General features: G+C 33.0%; 1 protein-coding gene across 5 annotated transcripts in view; it reads right to left on the minus strand.

Moving 5' to 3' along the window:
* The window catches only part of Grik2 (glutamate ionotropic receptor kainate type subunit 2), a 658,152-nt gene that overhangs the window by 8,611 nt on the left and 631,868 nt on the right, over window positions 1-17,673 (minus strand). For all 5 annotated transcript variants that reach the window (XM_032889127.1, XM_032889128.1, XM_032889130.1 and 2 more), the window contains exon 16: window positions 5,693-5,943. In XM_032889127.1, coding sequence (XP_032745018.1) covers window positions 5,693-5,943 — 251 coding nt within the window. The remainder of the gene's footprint in view (window positions 1-5,692; window positions 5,944-17,673) is intronic.

Below are 17,673 nucleotides of genomic sequence, written 5' to 3' on the forward strand. Positions count from 1 at the left end.
AGAACTGTTCACTTTACTACTAAAATATCTTCTATTGACCCTCATCCTACAACGGCCACTTTTGAAAATTTAGATTCAGTTGAATATCTTTCACCAAATGTAGCAGTTTAGTCTGTCTTTGGATCCTTTTCCCCTAACTGAGCAGTGTTGCCTATCCACAATAGAAGATCACCCCAGTCCTACTGCAACTTGGTATGACAAAAGCAGGTTAATATCCATGGGAAATCTCCCTTTCTCTGAACCTTTTTTGAGGAGAAAGAAAGGAAGAGCTGATAGCCAGGAAGTGATGTAATGGGAAACACTGAGAGTGGAAACTATGATAAGAAGGTCTAGTAAATTAATTAAAAAATAAAAATTAATTTAAAAGTACAGTTGCTTATATTTTATTTAGGTATAACTTACAAAATGTAAATGAAGGGATAGATTCTTTGTATTGTTAGACTTTTATCAATGTGGAAATTCTTTAAAAAGAATTACTTCTGTTACATCAATGCTTCAAAATTCTGAAAGTAATTCATATAAAAAGATATGAGAACAGTCTGTTTTTAGTTTTGGTTTCAATAAAATCTAATTCACTCAGCTTGAAATATGTTTTTCTGTTAAAAACTCAAGATCTTTTGTCCTGCAAATTTAAGCTAAATAACTCTGATTTCCTCTTAACAGATATCAAACTGAGCAGTTGACTTTTCTTGGACCTCTTCCTTTTATATTTACATGCATCTTATATATATTTTAAATACTATAAGTAACTTTCTATGTATACACAAACATTTTGTTTTGATTTACTGGAAAAATATAACAGAAATTTCTTGTATAAGCCTGGCCAGTGTTCTCTTAGCAAAAACTACATTGACTTATGTGGAGTATGACTAAAACAATTGTCTCTCATAGCTCTGAGATACTGTATACTCCAACCATGTTGTGAAAAGTTAACATGTGCATGTATTCATGGCAGAATACATATATTATAATTTTAATAGCTGAACATGTACTTTTAGCTTTTGGTTTTCAGACACATAAACTTTATTTGTTCTATGCTAAAAATGATAAAGTTAACATTTTTAGCACCATTTTATATTTTTATTTCAAGTAATTCAGTAAGTTATCTACAGAGTATATAATAAAACAATGTATGGGGATTTTTTTAAACTTCCTAATGAAATGTGCTTTCTTTATCTAAACTAAATAAATGACAAACTGTTATTCTATTATTCTTGCTAAAAAGCAACATAACACAGAATTATGTCTTCTTTTGAAAGAAAGGCAATGTCAAAATAGCTAAAAAGTGATTTTATGCTTGAGTTAAGAAACATTATTATGTTAGAGATAATTTTGTAAAAATTTAACTTGCTACAAATGTGTTTATAAAAACCAGTCATCATAATTAAAAGAGTCAAAATTCTTCCAATTTTTTTATGTAGTTACTTTTTACACATGTGAGGTTTATTTTATGTACATAAGTTTGTGCAGTATATTTGTGGTGCCCATGAAGAAGAGAAGAAGCGATTGGATCCTAATAAAAGTGGAGTTACAGATGATAATGAGTCACCATGTAGATGCTCAGTACTGAACCCAGGTCCACTTCAAGACCAATGATAATCTTAGCTGCCGAATTATCTTTTCATTTCTGAGAATCAACATTCTCTTTGCCAAGCTTTTGCCTACAGCTCTGAGGAGTTTTGTAAGGATAGATTCACAGCCCTAATACACATGAACATTTGTCAGATGAGCAATGGTTTCTTTGAATGTTTATTCACGTTAATAGTTACTGGAACTTCAGACAACACATAGAAAGTCAAAAAATAAAGCAAAATTAAGTTAAAAATAAAATGTACCTACTTATAAATGATTTATTCAGATAAGCAAAACATTTTTTATATCATTCTAAATGGTCAAATCAAATTTTGGAATATAAGGAAGAATAAAGGTGATTATATCTAAAGTTAAAATACATAAAAATTACTCTTTATATCTATATTAAATTTGTTATTTTGAGAATTATTCCATTCAGTTGTTATCTGAAGATACAATTTATAATTTATAATTTTTAAATCATTAATGTCCACATTTTCTGATTCATCTTTCATTTTTAACTTGCCTGCGTTTTGTTTAATGTTAAAACGTCAGTGATAGAAGAAAAGATATATTTTCAAATTAGTTTTAATTTATATTTTAGAAGATGAGATGTCAAAGGCATTTTATTTTTACGTTTAAATGATATCTATTATCATAATTTTATTATTATTCTTATAGATCAAAATTTACATATACTATTAGCTGTTCACAAACTTGTATTTAACTGAGATTTACTTACATTATTTATTACAGCTCATTCAGATAAGTATATCTAACTTATCCTTCATAAAATACTAAATATTGTAGAGGGAGTGAAGATGAAGGGAAAATTGAAAATGAAGCATTTAGGGACTGATTATAGAACTACAGCTTCTTGTCTGTTTTAACACTGTAAAACACTCACTGCAGATATACTTTCTTAAAAATATTAATTAGAAAACTTTTAAATGTTATTAATAAAATCTAAACTATAGGAATGACAAATTTATAATAAATTAATTAATGTAGGAATATATATGTATATTGATATATCGATATAGTTCACAGTAAAATCCTGAACTGTGCTTAATCATAATATTAAACTTCTGCATAATCTACCCAGAGAATTTTTCCATGAAAAATGAAGAAATAAAACCAAAAACAAAATTATCACACTAAACAGGAGGAATCAATACTAATAAATCAATAATTGTTTAGTCTGATATATTGAATTACATAAAAACGGTATCCCCCATTTTTTTAAAAATAGGTTCCTATAATGAACTACTTTATTAATTTAAATGATATAGAGAAATGATATATATATGTCATATGTATGCATAGATGCATGAAAATTAGATAGATAGTAAATAGATGATAGATAAATAGATAGATGATAGATAAATAGATGGATACATACATAGATACATAGATCAAATTTGACATTGGTACTGATTAAGGTTCTGGAGATTTTAAAGGGTGGTATGAATTAGGTGTTTATTTCTAAAGGAGAGAAAAGTCTGATTGAGAGAAAGAAATTCATATTGAAATAAGAAATGTTAAAGCAACGATGTGTTCAGAAGTAAGAGAGATGTGATTAGGTAGGTTCATAAAAAAAAGATAGTCAGGTTTAATGTTTGAGCATGGTTAGTGTGAGAAAAATCACCTTCTAAGCATCATAATGTGGGGAGGAATATTTTAAATGATGCAATATACAGCCACCTAGGCATAAAATAATATACATGTCACATTCTTTTCTATTACAGCAAGTATCACGAAAAAATCCTATATCTTGCAGAAACAAGCTCATGCCAAGAGACCAGACACCATCTTTGTATGATGAGGAAACTGTTCTACACAATACAATGACTAATCTAACTGCCTGGCCTAAAATGACTGGTGGAAATATCCAAAGGATGACGGGCAATGCTCACTCCAGTCAAAATAAAAAGTAAGACCTTGGCAACCTGAAGATCTGTTAAAGTGATTGGAGGTATGAGTAAACTGGAGAGAAGCTGAAACCCTGCAACTATAACCAGGTTATGCAGAGTTAGAGAAAACTGGGTCCATTATAAAATTAATGCAGATTCTGTGAGAATCAGTTATCATGGCCAAATGTTCTCCAGCACATGTCAATTAATATGAATTTATTTCATAATTTTTAATAGTTATAATAAGTTCACATATTTCTGAAGCCAGATATCTTGAAGAGTTCAACTGAATCCGTTAGAGTTAATAACAGCCACGTAGATATATTTTGAAAATTAAATAACCACACTCCTTGAGTTTTAATGGAAAAGAATAATTTTTTTTAATTATATAAGAACACATCTTAGGTAAATCAAATGAAGAAACATCTAGAGATAATGAGATAATTACAGTACAATTCCAATAGTGTCTATATTCAATTTGTTTTATTTTAATACTACGATAGAGTTAAAAGAATCATTACACATGGATGGCTACACACTCTCACTATAAAATCCAATACTCTTTCATAAATATGGGTTTTTTTTAAGTAACCAAAAACCAGTTTTGGCAAATAATTGAAAATGTCTCTTAATATCTTGATGATTTTTTTAAAAAAATTTGGTTAGTCATTTTGATTTGTTTTCAAACCCATTTTCACATCATAGAAAAGACCAGAGTAACAAAAGTATACTTCCAAGTAACTAACTTATATCAACATAACAAATTTGGCTTAGCCATGCTTCCAAAATTATACAGCCTTAATATTGTGAGAACATAAGTTCTAACAATGTCTGAAATTTTCAAAAATTACACATGGCAATGTCAGACCAAATGGGGTTATCAAAAATTCATTTGTGAAAGATGACTAAAAAGGTGTCAAGTACTATAATCAAGTAAAAATTTAAGACATTGTATATTTAAATTTCAAGGCTCAAGAGTGGGTCAAAATTTATAACATTAAATCATCCAAACTAAAGGAAGATATTTGTCAACTGTATTTTTACAAAAATAATTTCTGGTATGTACATTTCAAAGAATATTAGCACAATGCATCTCACATGTTTTACCATTTCCTACTATAATTTTAAATACCATTTTTCTGCTCTGTATTTTTAACAATAAAACTTCATAAACTTTTCTAATACTAAAGAGACAATCTCACTCTTAGGCATGGACTAAGTATTGAAAAATAGACATTTATTAAAACAAAAACCGAGACAATTATATACAGAAAACTAAACACAGCACTAGAAGAAGATAGAATGCTGTTCATTTCAATCTTGAGATGTAGTTGAACATACAGAAGCAATGTGTGCTATCTGTGGGATTTCCATGTCTTTCTCGATTCTTATAGAACCAAAGAAATTGTAGAACTAGAAATGTAGAAGTTAAGTGATCACAAAGTTTTCAGACTAGAATACAAAAGTATTTGCACAAGTGACTAAATATATTTAAGTACAAAGAAAAATCATATTAACACTTTTGTGGTTTTTACATATTTACATAAAGATTTTGAAAATAGTTAAGTAAAAGACTGATTGAGAAAAATATGCAGTGGCAAAACTACAATATTTACATATACTTATTAATTTGGAAAATTAGTAATGGCTTTCATAAATCAAGCTAAATCGTTCTAATCAGAACATCTGAGCGTAATTCTACTGCAGTTAAATTGTATTTACTATCTAGCTTCAAATTGCTATTTTTTTAAAACCTGAGAATGTTTCGGGCAGAGCATTTATATTTTTTTAATACCATTTCTGATTTTTCTTCCCTCAGTAGCAATATCCTTTCATTAACTTTACAGCACTGAACTTAAAGCAAATATAAATATACACATACATATATATATGCATATATATATATATTTCTCTTTATATGTTGCTCTTTACCTAGTCCTAAATAAGACTGATATCTATTTTTCCTGCAACTGACAATTAAACATTTTATCAATAAATTTAAAGATTATGATGATGATCATGAGTCTTTGTGAAATATACTGATATATTTCACAAGATATATATTTTAGTTATAGAATGAATGATATGAGACAATTAAAAGCCACAGCTCAAAGCATCTCTCTTGGTTGAAAATAGAAGCAAACAGATTACTTGTGTTTTATCAGAAGAAAAATCAGTGTTTTAAATCGCAAAAATGTGACATTTACCTTTTCCAATTGAGCGTTTTTTTTGGATTTGTATAAAAACTCTCCCACTGCCACAAAAACTGAGAGCACCAAGCCGGCTGCCAGGACAATGAAGATACCACCAATATTCTGCACCCCCAGAGCACTGGCCTCTTTGCTCTCCTCCTCTGGGCAGCCATTGCCCCGCCACCATTTCTCCTTCATCATGTGCAGCTTGCCTTCCTCCTGCAGCTGAAGAATTGCTATGGTGATTTTGTCTCGATATGGAGAGCCTGAGAAAAGAGAACATGCATTAACTATTTCAAGGAACACAGAATTTTACAATTATAGATCATGAATAGAGAACAGACAATTTACAAATGCTTCCTAGTATCAATGGACAACGTTAAAAAAAAAAGCCACAATAATCAGAATTTTAATAAGATAACTAAAGCCAGTAGGCTTTCTAGACCTTTGTTAGTGTATTTTTTTTTTACACAATGTTGGATTTTTTAGATTACAAAGGCAAACAAGAAATCTTACTTGGATGACAGAAAATGAAATAAAGACTTGGGAGTATTGGTCAATTAATAAGATATTAACCCAAAAGACACTAAAGAAAATGGATTAGTGTACAGAGTTTTTTTCAGGAAACACCTAGGCAAGAAAACAAGAATGCTGCTTTTAGCATTCTCCACCTCTAGGAAAGTCATAGAAAAATCTTTCCTCTAGTTTAAACCAGTAAATTAATGTTGCCATGGTTATTAGCAAGTGAGTTTCAATGGCATTTCATACTGTGTAGATACTGGGCATTTGATTTTTCCTATTTGATGTCAATAAAGTGTTACCGGTTTCTTAAAGTTGGATTATAAAAAAAAAATGTTATGGCAACATCATTCATAAATTTAGGTGCCTGTAGCCCAATAGTGTTAATATTTCTTAATTGCTATTAGTAGTTTTAAGTTTTAGATAGTATTCCTTATGGTTGAGATAACAATATTAACAAAATTTAGTGTGTGTGATTATGAAGATAAATATAAGCAATTACATGGTAAGTATGATCTTGCTAATAGGATGACCAGAGCATAACCAAAAGTATCAAACTACCTTTATCTTTCAACATTTGCCACAAAGGACAGGTCTTGTTTATTCCTACTGAAAGAGTTTGTCTTTAAAGTTTCCTCTAAGAGCACTATATTTTATGTTCTTTGGGTAGGGATACGAATCACCCTATACAGCTTTTCTGATACAGAAAAATGTTAAAACTTTAAGGTTTAATTCAGTGCTGCAAATGGTGATTTATGTATGTCTCTGCCTATTAGAATGCTTAACAAAGTCAAGGAAAAGGAAAACTTTAGGCGCGATCCTCTCTTACTCTGTTAAAATGATAAAGTTGGCGTGGAGATACACAACTGTTCTTCCAGTGAAGAGAGGCAAATCAGAAACTTATGATCAATCGTCTCAGGCTATAGAGTAAATTCAAGGCCATCCTGACCTCTGTGAATCCTTGTATCAATATATTTTTCCAGATCCAGAAATATAAACATTGAATTTTTCTGGTGTGTGGATGTTAGTTTTTATCCTTTAGATATGTATGTTTTATTTAGAATACTGAGAGAGGTTACATAGCCATTTAGAAGTGAGGATGAGGGAAGGGATCGTCCAAGGAAGAGGAAAGAGGATGGGTGGGCAGAATGGAGAAGAGAATATGTGGAGGACAACTAACACATAGGACGTTTTAACGATTACTTTTGAAGCCTCCTAAAACACACATACACACACACACACACACACACACACACACACACACACACACACACGAGAGAGAGAGACAGACAGACAGACAGACAGAAAGACATAGACAAATTGACAAAGAGACTCACATATGTATATATATACATATATGTATATATAAATATAAGTATATATATATATATATATATATATATTAAAATATGGGGCACCCCAACTAAACATTGCATGCTACAAAATAAAAATGCCAGTGCCAGGAATTGGCTACATCTCTTTAAATTGTTAGACAAAGGGTTCACACAGTCCTTTACCTATGTCACAGGCTAGGGGTTACTCTCCACATTGTCAGGAAGGCATTTTTTCCTAAAAAGTACCACAGGTTTATGTCATAAAATCCTCAAGTGAAAATTTCACTTTTATTATTTATTATTCGTTGTGCTAGAAGATGTGATACAGGCTACCAGAGAAGAAAAGTAATGATAAATCTTACCCAATTATGAACACTGAAAGATACATTTTAAAAAAATCCTGCTTTTGAGATTTGCCCACTGGGGAAATAGTGGCACAAATGTTATAAAAGATCTCAAAATAAAATTGGATATATACATTTTCACTGAGATATATCCCATATGTCATGCTGCTTAATCAAGGAAAAAAAGTCATACTGCATATGTCACGGGACGTAGGAAACATCTACTATTATTATTGTATCAAATTTAAGTAGCAAAAAAATAACCACTGATGACATTGTTGTATCCATAGAGTAGTTTATCATTCAACACTTATCATAGAAGCTTCTTTTGCAGTAGATGGTAATTAACTAAGAGATTCACAACTAGAAAACATGTAAGGTATGAGGAACTTTGGAGTACTCAGCATCTAAAGGGATGTCTGTAACATAATCCTTTCCTAAATGCTCAGGGATGTATGGGAAGAGAGGGTAGAAAGGGTCTAAGAACCAGAGATGGTGGACAGCTTAAAAGAAACAAGCATTTTCCACATACAGCAGAACAGATATGCATACAAACTCACAAACACTGTGGCATCCTGTATAGCACTTGCACATGCTCACGCCTGACAAAACACGGGCAAGGAGAAAGTAGCAGTTGGGTCCTTTGCCAAGAAGCTATTTGTAATTGATAGATGCTGGGTGAGGGAAGATTGTTTTTTTTTTTTTTTAGTGAAGTGATAGTGGACATATCACTCACATTCCAGAGCAGATACAATGATGAGTAGGAGTTGGATGACAAATAAGACTCCTAGTCTTATTTTTTTTGTCTGAGTTTTTATTTTTTATTTTTGAAAGGGGTGCTTCTTTCACTAATTTATTTATTATCTTTCAGATTAAAATTGCATAATTTCTCCTTCTGTTTTCTTTCTACAAACTCACCCATATACCTCTCTTTACTCTCTGTCAAATATATGGCCTCACTTTCATTAATTGTTGTCACACAGGTGTGTGTTTGTGTGTGTGCACGTGCGTGCACATGTGCATGTACACGTGCAGGTATGTTTATGCCTGTTTCTAAATACACAAATACAGTACTTGTATGTATGTGCTTGGTTGGAAGGCTCATCATTTGTTATTGGATTGCCAAGTGCTGTGGTATTTGTTGGGAAAGAATGTTTTTAAAAAGAGATATAGCATAATGTTGGGTAGGTAAGGAAGTAAGGGAAAATCTGAGGAGCTAGGATAAGGAAAACAATATTACCAAAATAATTTGCATAAACTTTAAAAAAACAAATACAGATGTTTTCTTTTTTAAAGTGCACTTGAGAGATTAAGATTTACCAAACCTAGCTGGCTAGCTCTTTCTTTAAAACAAGTCTTTATCATGATATATAAAAATCTGAACTCTTGTTTTGTTTATCTCTGTAAAGGAAATGCCTCACAGAAAGGTACTTTATCAAATTGACTTTCAATTAGCAACATAGTGTCTGAAGAAATAGTTTTATACCAACAGAGGCTGTGGGAACAGCATATCTACAAGTGAGAAGGCATAGTTTCCTCTTCAGAAGTACAATTATGAACAAGATTTATGAGGAGCTGCTATTTGGTAAGTAGGCATGTAGAAAATACTTAGCTTGGAGGGTGCTGACCACGTAGGAAGGAACTCAGAGACTATTACATTCCTGACAATTTACCAAACTCAGTAATCTGTGTTGTGATCTTTTTCTAGAATCTTCAAATACAGTAGTCCCAGTAATTTTCAAGGACAAACAAGAAATAAATGTAAACAATCTACTTTTCATCAGGTTCCTCTTTCCAGCAATGAATGTGAATACTCAAATCCTCCTTTGCAAACCCGCCTCAGGATACAGACTTTCTTGATCATAGGAATGTACAATTAACATTTGTTTTAATAGCACCTACAAAGTTAGTAGGCTTCCCTTTGAATATTTACAAAATACTTGGCTATGAGATAAGAAGCTAATCAATGAGAACAAATAACTGATATTAATTTGTTAACTGTTATTGATTTAACTTGGGCACTTACTTTTATATTTTTTCTTTTCTTTCATTGGATATTTTTTTATTTACATTCCAAATGTTATCGCCTTTCCCTGTTCCCCTTTTGGAAACCCCTCATCCCAAGGAGAGTAATGTGTTGTTTTGAACCAGACAGGCTCCAGTAGGCTCCTGAACTGAATACTTTGTCTCCAGTAGGCAGAACTATTTGCAAAGGATTAGGAGGTGTGATCTTGTTGGAGGAGGTTTGTCCCTGGAAGTAGGCTTTGAGGCTTCAGAAGCCTTAGTTAGCTCCAGTTAGCTGTCTCTGCATCATGCTTGTTGACCAAGAGGCAAACTCTCTTTTCATTAGTTTTGTATATATGTGTATAATCCCAAATATTACCTTCTAAATTTGTGTGATGTATGTATGTTTTCAAATAAAGACGTCATTAATATAAAAGGGAGCAAGGGGAGTTTACAGGAGGATTTGGAGGAAGAGCAAAAGAGAAATGTTGCAATTACACGACAATTTCAAAAATGAAAAGAACTGGAAGTGCTGGTGTGCTCAACCCAATCGCCAGGTGGCATAGGCAGAGAGATTTCTGATTAGGCAAATATAGTCTACAAAAAGAATTCCAGGACAGCCAGGCCTACACAGAGGAACCCTGTGTCAAAAAGCCACAGAATGAATGAATGAATGAATGAATGAATGAATGAATGAATGAATGAATATTTAAAAGTCTTCCTAGATCATTAACAAGGATAAAAAGGATGTAAGTTCTAAGACCCCGCATCAGTGCCAGGCCTGCCTGGTGCCACGCCCCTCCATTGATGGTTGTAGACTCTATCCCTCTGTAACCATGAGCGTCAAGTTAAACATTTTACTGTATAAGTGTTTTGGTTATGGTATTTTGTCCTGGCAATAGAAAAGTAACTAAGACAAGTGCTTCAAAAGTAAATTATTAATTCTTTGATTCATGACATGCTGTTTTCTAGGGAGTATTTCTACCTAAGGCACCAGTTAAACTCAAATGTGGACTGAGATACCATTTTGTAAACATATGTTAAAAATATGCTAAAACCAAAGAACAGTATTCTCTTCATTCACATGTACAGCCATCCACTTAGCTTGGATGGAGTACACAGAAATTAGTTACAGGTTTTGCTCAAGTTTTCAGTGTCAATTATTAATGTGAGAGATACTGAATCACTTGGAAGCAGGACTTTTGGGTATGCCTGTGGGCTACTGTAGTATGTTTGTATCAATGCATAGTAGATAGGAAGACTATCTTATACTATGGGTGGCATCATTTTCTAAGTGGGGATCCTGGACTTTATAAATTGGAGGGAGAGAACAAGTCAGCTGCTAGCATTTATTATTCTGTTTCCTTATTGTGGAAGTTATGTGACCCAGTGCTGACAGTTCAAGCTCCTGCTCCTATAGATTTCCCTGCTTTAGTGATAAACTACACTTGTACTGTCTCTGAAAAGTAAATCTTTTTATCTCTTCCTTTCCTTTCCATTCCATTCCATTCTGTTCCGTTCCTTTCCTTTCCTTTCCTTCCCTTCCTTTCCCTTCCCTTTTCTTTTCTTTCTTTTTTTGTCAGAATATCCTATCAAAGCAATAAAAAAATATATAAGCTAAGCCATAGACTAGGCCAGAGTATATCATGAATTTAAGGAGCTGAGTACATTGAAGGTTAGCTTGGTGCACATTAGATACAATGCTTATTCCACAAAAGAATCATTTCTATCTCTATTTATCTTTTTATCTGTATCTCTCTATCTCTACCACCTTCTCAATCTTGACATCTATTATCTCTATCACTATCTGTCTATAACTATATCATCTATAACATTTGTATCATCTAATTATCTATATCTGCAGGGCAAGTGGGCTGTGCCACCAGGCAGGCATAGGAACTGGAAAGGCTGAGTGAGCTCAAACCACAGGAATCTCACAGATTTGAGAAATGCAGGAGTAGAACTGCTTTCTACCCATCCCTGTAGCTTCTCTGGAACATACACCCACGAAACCCATCTAAGAAGACCATGGGCAGTCAGTCATTTAGTGTAGTACCTGGAGTCCTCCATGCAGAGCAGCATTAATATCTCAAACTCAACCAATAGAAAACACTGCACAGATTCCATCCCACTACACAAAATTCATATAGTCCCTGTTCACATAGACTGCAATGTAGAAATTATTTCACTTAGGTTTGTCTGAGAGTGGCTATTTTTACTGAGCTATTACACTTGGAGAAAGCTTCTTCCTACTAAAACATTCTCCACTGGATCTTGGATCTGCCAAGGTGGCCAGGCTCTCATTGACTTTATAGGCTCACATCAGAGCACCACAGTTTACACCCTGGCTACCTCCCCCGTGCAGGCCAACCAAGCTTCTTTGTCTCTCTTCTAAGGGCTTTAACACTCCCACAATTCCTGGCCAGACCAGAACCCCGTGGAAACTATTCATCCCCACCTCTACATTGCCCTCCTCAGTCTGGCATACAGAGATATCTGATGGCCTATAAGGAATAGGTGTAGATAGTTGACCACTTATCTCATCTCTCTATACTTCAACCTCGACCTCCTCTACTCAACCTCTACCTCTACCTCACCCTATACCTATACATGGGAAATCAGCCTTTCTCTGCCTCCCTAGCATATCAAACACAGCATGAGGTTAATTTCCAAAATTTTCATCCCATTTCATTTCATTAGAAAACAAGAGTAATCCATAAATGTGTCTATCATAACAAATGCTCTCTCATCTGAAAGTCAAATCTCTAATGAACAAAGATCACATAACCATGCATGAATGAAAGAAGACACAAATATCTGAGATTCATTGGTGTCTATAGTCACAAGATGGCCTTACTTCCAGTTTCATTTAACCTGTCAGATACCTTTATCATTTGTGAGATTCTATGAAACATTTCACCCACAACTCTACACTTAAATGTGGTTAGATGCTCCCAGCTTTATTTCCTTTAGAATAAAGCAACTACTTCTTGAAGGTAAAATTAGTCTCTATATCTTCCTCATGAAATTTTTGATCATTCGTTCTTTTTATAGTTTTTCTCTTGGGACCTCCCTTTGTTACTTACATGTATTCTACAGACTGCAGGGGCTTTGTAGTTTAGAAATTAACACTTTGCAAGTTAACAAAATACATGCTTTTTACCTATTCTACATAAGGAAGAGAGAGATAAGGAAAAACAAGGTCATGAAAAAGAAGGTATAGATATATGTTTATTCCATGAAAGTATTTTGATCTGTAAGCTGAGATTTAAACTGAGTCCTCACAAAAGGTGGACAGACCATTTCAGTCTCTCATCAAACCACTCTAAGCATACCTGTTTTTATTTGACCTAGGAAGCAAAAAAGAGAATAGTGCCTGCTTAGAAATTGAATGGGAGAATATTCTAAATGCTATGACAATGAATGCATGCACAAAGAAAAGCCTCATATGTAGCATTTGCACAACCACAATGCTATTCATAATGTCTTAAATAATAAATTTTTATGAAGTAACGTTATGTAAAATTATGACTTCATTAAAATATTTTCAGATACATATTATCATATAGTAAAGCTTTGTAGGAAGAGTAAACTGTGATGTGCCACCCAGAAGCTGACTTACACAGATGCACATACCCACACGTTGGGGACTCTTATGAAAGGATAGGAGGAAGGATTGCCATTCCAAAGGGAATAGGTACTCCACAGGAAGACCAACATTGTCAACTAACCTGAACTTCGGGAGCTCTCACAGACTGAACAACCAACCCAAGAACACACATATGTAGCAGATGTGTAGCTTGGCCTTCATGTGTGTCACCAACAACTGGAGTGGGAGCCATTCTAATGTTGTCTGATATATATATGTTCTTTTAGCTGGGTTGCCTTGTCTGGCCTCAGTGGAAGAGGATGTGCCCAGTGTCACAGATACTTGATGGGCTAGGTAACCCTAGGGTGGGGGATACCCAGGGAGGTTCCTACCTGCTCAGAGGAGAAAGGGAGGAAGAAATGAGGTGAAAGGTTGTGGGAGGGGGTTACCAAGAGAGGCACAATGAGCATTATGCAAAGTTAATTAATTAATTAATTAAAAGAAAAAAGTACAAAACAAAACAAAAACTGTTGTAAGTCTTGAGTTAACATGACTTTATTAAGAGAGACAATTTCTTCCTTCCTTCCTTTCTTCCTTCCTTCCTTCTTCCTTCTTTCCTTCTTTCCTTGCATTCCCTCCCTGTTTCTCTACCCTCCTTTATCCTTACCTGTTATTTTTCTTTTGTTTCTTTTTCGGCCTATCCTTTTTCTTCACTTTCTTTTGTCTTTACATCTATCTTTTCCAATTCTCTTTTGCTTTTCTTCATGCCTGTTTCTCTTCCTTTAATGCATAGTTTGTTCTAAAATCTAAGCCTGCAGTAAATGATTTATTGGATTACTTGCTCCAATGCCCTCTCCTCTGTACAAACACAATTGTTATCATCATGCTCCTTCAGTGGACCTCAATAATATAGTAACAATCAGATAAAGGCAACATCTATGACTTTGATACTGACAAACACTTACCAATAGGAAGGAAACTGTTTTCATGACAACTTGTAGTAGCTGCTATGTTTTCATGAAAGATATCACATTTTGACATCTCTCCCCAACCTCCTACTAAATGTTTGTTTTCTTCCTTTAGCCCAGGCTGGTCTCTAACTCATAACCTTCTATCCTTTTTGACTCCTAAGTTGCTAAGATCACTAGCATGTGTCACCACAACTTTCGAACTTCTTTACTTTCATATTAGAAGTTGATATTATTTACCTTAATTAGAAATTATCTTTTCAATAAATATTTTCTTTAGATATCATGACAGCATTTCCCAAGCTGAATTTTCAATCCTATCTTTTGTCTTGGAAAATATACATTTGTATTTCATTTTAAAGAAATATTTTAATGAAAGAATCTTGGTTTGTTTTCCAAAGAAAATGTTACTTGTAAATTCACATGAAGGATTAACAAAACACAGGGTTACATGTTAAACAGATAGAGCAAAACAGAAAACATATTTACAATATATATTTCTTTTCCTTCTTTTTTTAAAGATCTTTATCGCTTTATGAAGGTTACCACGTGACATCATCAGTTTTATGGATTTTTAATATTCTCTCATTCAAAATTTCTTGAGGTATTACACACGGATTATATTCCTATATTTCTACACAAGAAGTCGACTTATTTTGTTTGAGGTCTAACAATGTGGATGGGAATGGGAACCAACTCATTCAGCTGGGGAAGCAGAATTGTATTATCATGTATTCCTTTTCTTTATAATACATAAATATAATAAGAAAACCCAAAAACCATCATTAAGCGATGATATTTTTCTTTCTATCAATTAGTAATTCTAAAAATTTTATCCTATTAAGCTAATTGTTTTGGCCTTGAGGAGAATAATTACCACTTATTTATATCTACAGCATTTAGTGACAATAATTACAAATGTGTTGCTCCTTCTGAGATTTCTGTGACTGTCTCCATCCTAAATCCTGCCTTTACATGTGGAGACGGAGCTCTAGGCATTAGGCTCCATTTTCATCTTTTTCTGCACATGTCTATGAATCATCACACAGTGTGTACTTGTACCACCAATGTCTCCACACCAAGCATTCCAGAAATGCTTCTATTTGGGCAACAAGAAATGCAAACATGTATCTGTACCATGATTAACTAAATAATTCTATGAAAAACAAAACATCAAAATTTGTAGCTGCCATCCACTAATAACACTTAAAGTCTGGGACATTTGTCTAAATGTCCAAAGCATCTTGGTTCTTTCTTGATTTCATGACAAGTAATTTATACTCACAAAGGACTTCAGTTTCCTTTACTTTATATTTACCTAGATATCATGATTATGCTTTCTGCCCGTCATGCTGCAAATTTAGATAACAGTCAAGTAGAACTTCTTTCTTCTGGGTTCAAGAGGATATTTTCATGAATCAATGTTAATGTATGAATGTATAATTTCACATATTAATGTTAGTTGTGATTATTCAAATACTGTGTGTTTTTGGACTCTAACAGTTTGCATATATGTATGAGTAAGTGACTATGCCATGATTTTTAGCATAAAGAATTCTAAATACTTTTCTCAAAGAGTTCAATTACCTGTAATCGTAATCATTCTTCTTTTCTGAGGGATGTTAGTCTATAAACTGTTTTAAAAAATATAACCCTCAAGCATGAGTTCCTTTAAGTCTTAGTGTATGATTGGACGTTGGGAGTGCTGGAGGGGATGCAGTAAGCGCCTATACCATCATTCATTTTATTTCTTTTCTAAAGAAAATACTTATTTTCTCTGTATACATACATGAATTTTCATATACAGACAAGAGTGTACACAGAGATGAAAGGATGATTTTTCAGGACTTTATTTTCTCCTTCAGGCTGAGGGCTATGGGCATCTAGCTCAGATTGCCAGGCAGCAATAGAATCTGCACTGAATCTTCTCCAGTTCTCATTAATGTAATGTAACACTAGGGTGATGAATGTGTTTATAAATTCCTGTGCTTGTCTTAATAACGTCAGTTTTCCTCACTCTGTGCCTTGATAATTAAAGCTCTGATAGCAAAAACAAACAAAGCCAGAATCATCAAGTTTTATATTTAAGTGACAGCTCTGCTGGCCATATTCAGTTTTATGAATGGAGTCTCTAATTCCCATGGGGAAGGATGTACTTGTTCAATATAAGGATAACAGTTTTTGAGCAGCTTTAAATTTTTCTTCTCATGCTATCCTTTCCATGGTTAAGGTACTAACTTTAGGACCACATCATGGCCTCTCAGTACTGGGGAATCTTCTGATCCCTGAGGTCATGGTGATCCTTTTGAAGAAATGTTAATGCAGATGCTGTATTAAATTATTTAAATTTTACTTATAATTTATATTATTTTGTTTTTTATTCTAAGCAACAATGGTGTTTGAAAACATATGATACATTTGTTTTCTTATCCTGTACAGTTGGTCATAGTTTATTTTGTGAAGTTCTTTCTGTCAATATATGATTAATAATTATCTACTCTGATGGACCATAAATTATGAAATGATCAATACTTTATCTGTCTTTCTAGTATTATTCTTGGCACAAAATAAACATACAATATGTGTTAATGCATTCAGATATTAAATAATATTTATTTACTGTTTTACCTTCAACAATTTATATGCTTAAGCTTATAAACCATAAATGCATAGATCACAGCATTATCTAATATATTTAGTAATTATATATGATCACCTTAATATATTTCATTGAAATTCAGAATTTCCTATATATACCTTTAACATTTGTATGAGCTCTTTTCTAACTACACCTAGATAAAAACCTAAATAGGAGTTAATATATCCATCATTCCTTTCATTATGTATGTCTTTAAATATAATTAAAATATAAGCATTTTTTATAAATGACAAGAAAGAGTAATTTCATATTGAAAATTGATTAATCAGGTTATTATATTTTCATCACAGAATGCCAACCCATTCAGGGAAAAGTGATCATCTTTTGTGCTATCATATTTTGCTTAAAAATTTTGTAGTGTTTAAAAGCTACATGACAAATATTCAATTTCAAAAACAAGACATACCATGTCCTTCTTCTATCTCAAGCTCCTTATTATATTTTACCAAGACATTCAAAAATTATGTCCTTTTGCATTTATCTAAAGATATTGAAATTTTATATTTAAACAAAAGCCTAGATATGGGTTATACAGATGTTTTACAACAATCAATAAACATTACCAAGAAATTCAAGGGG

Source organism: Rattus rattus, chromosome 18 (assembly GCF_011064425.1).
Source record: "Rattus rattus isolate New Zealand chromosome 18, Rrattus_CSIRO_v1, whole genome shotgun sequence".
Classification (NCBI taxonomy): domain Eukaryota; kingdom Metazoa; phylum Chordata; class Mammalia; order Rodentia; family Muridae; genus Rattus; species Rattus rattus.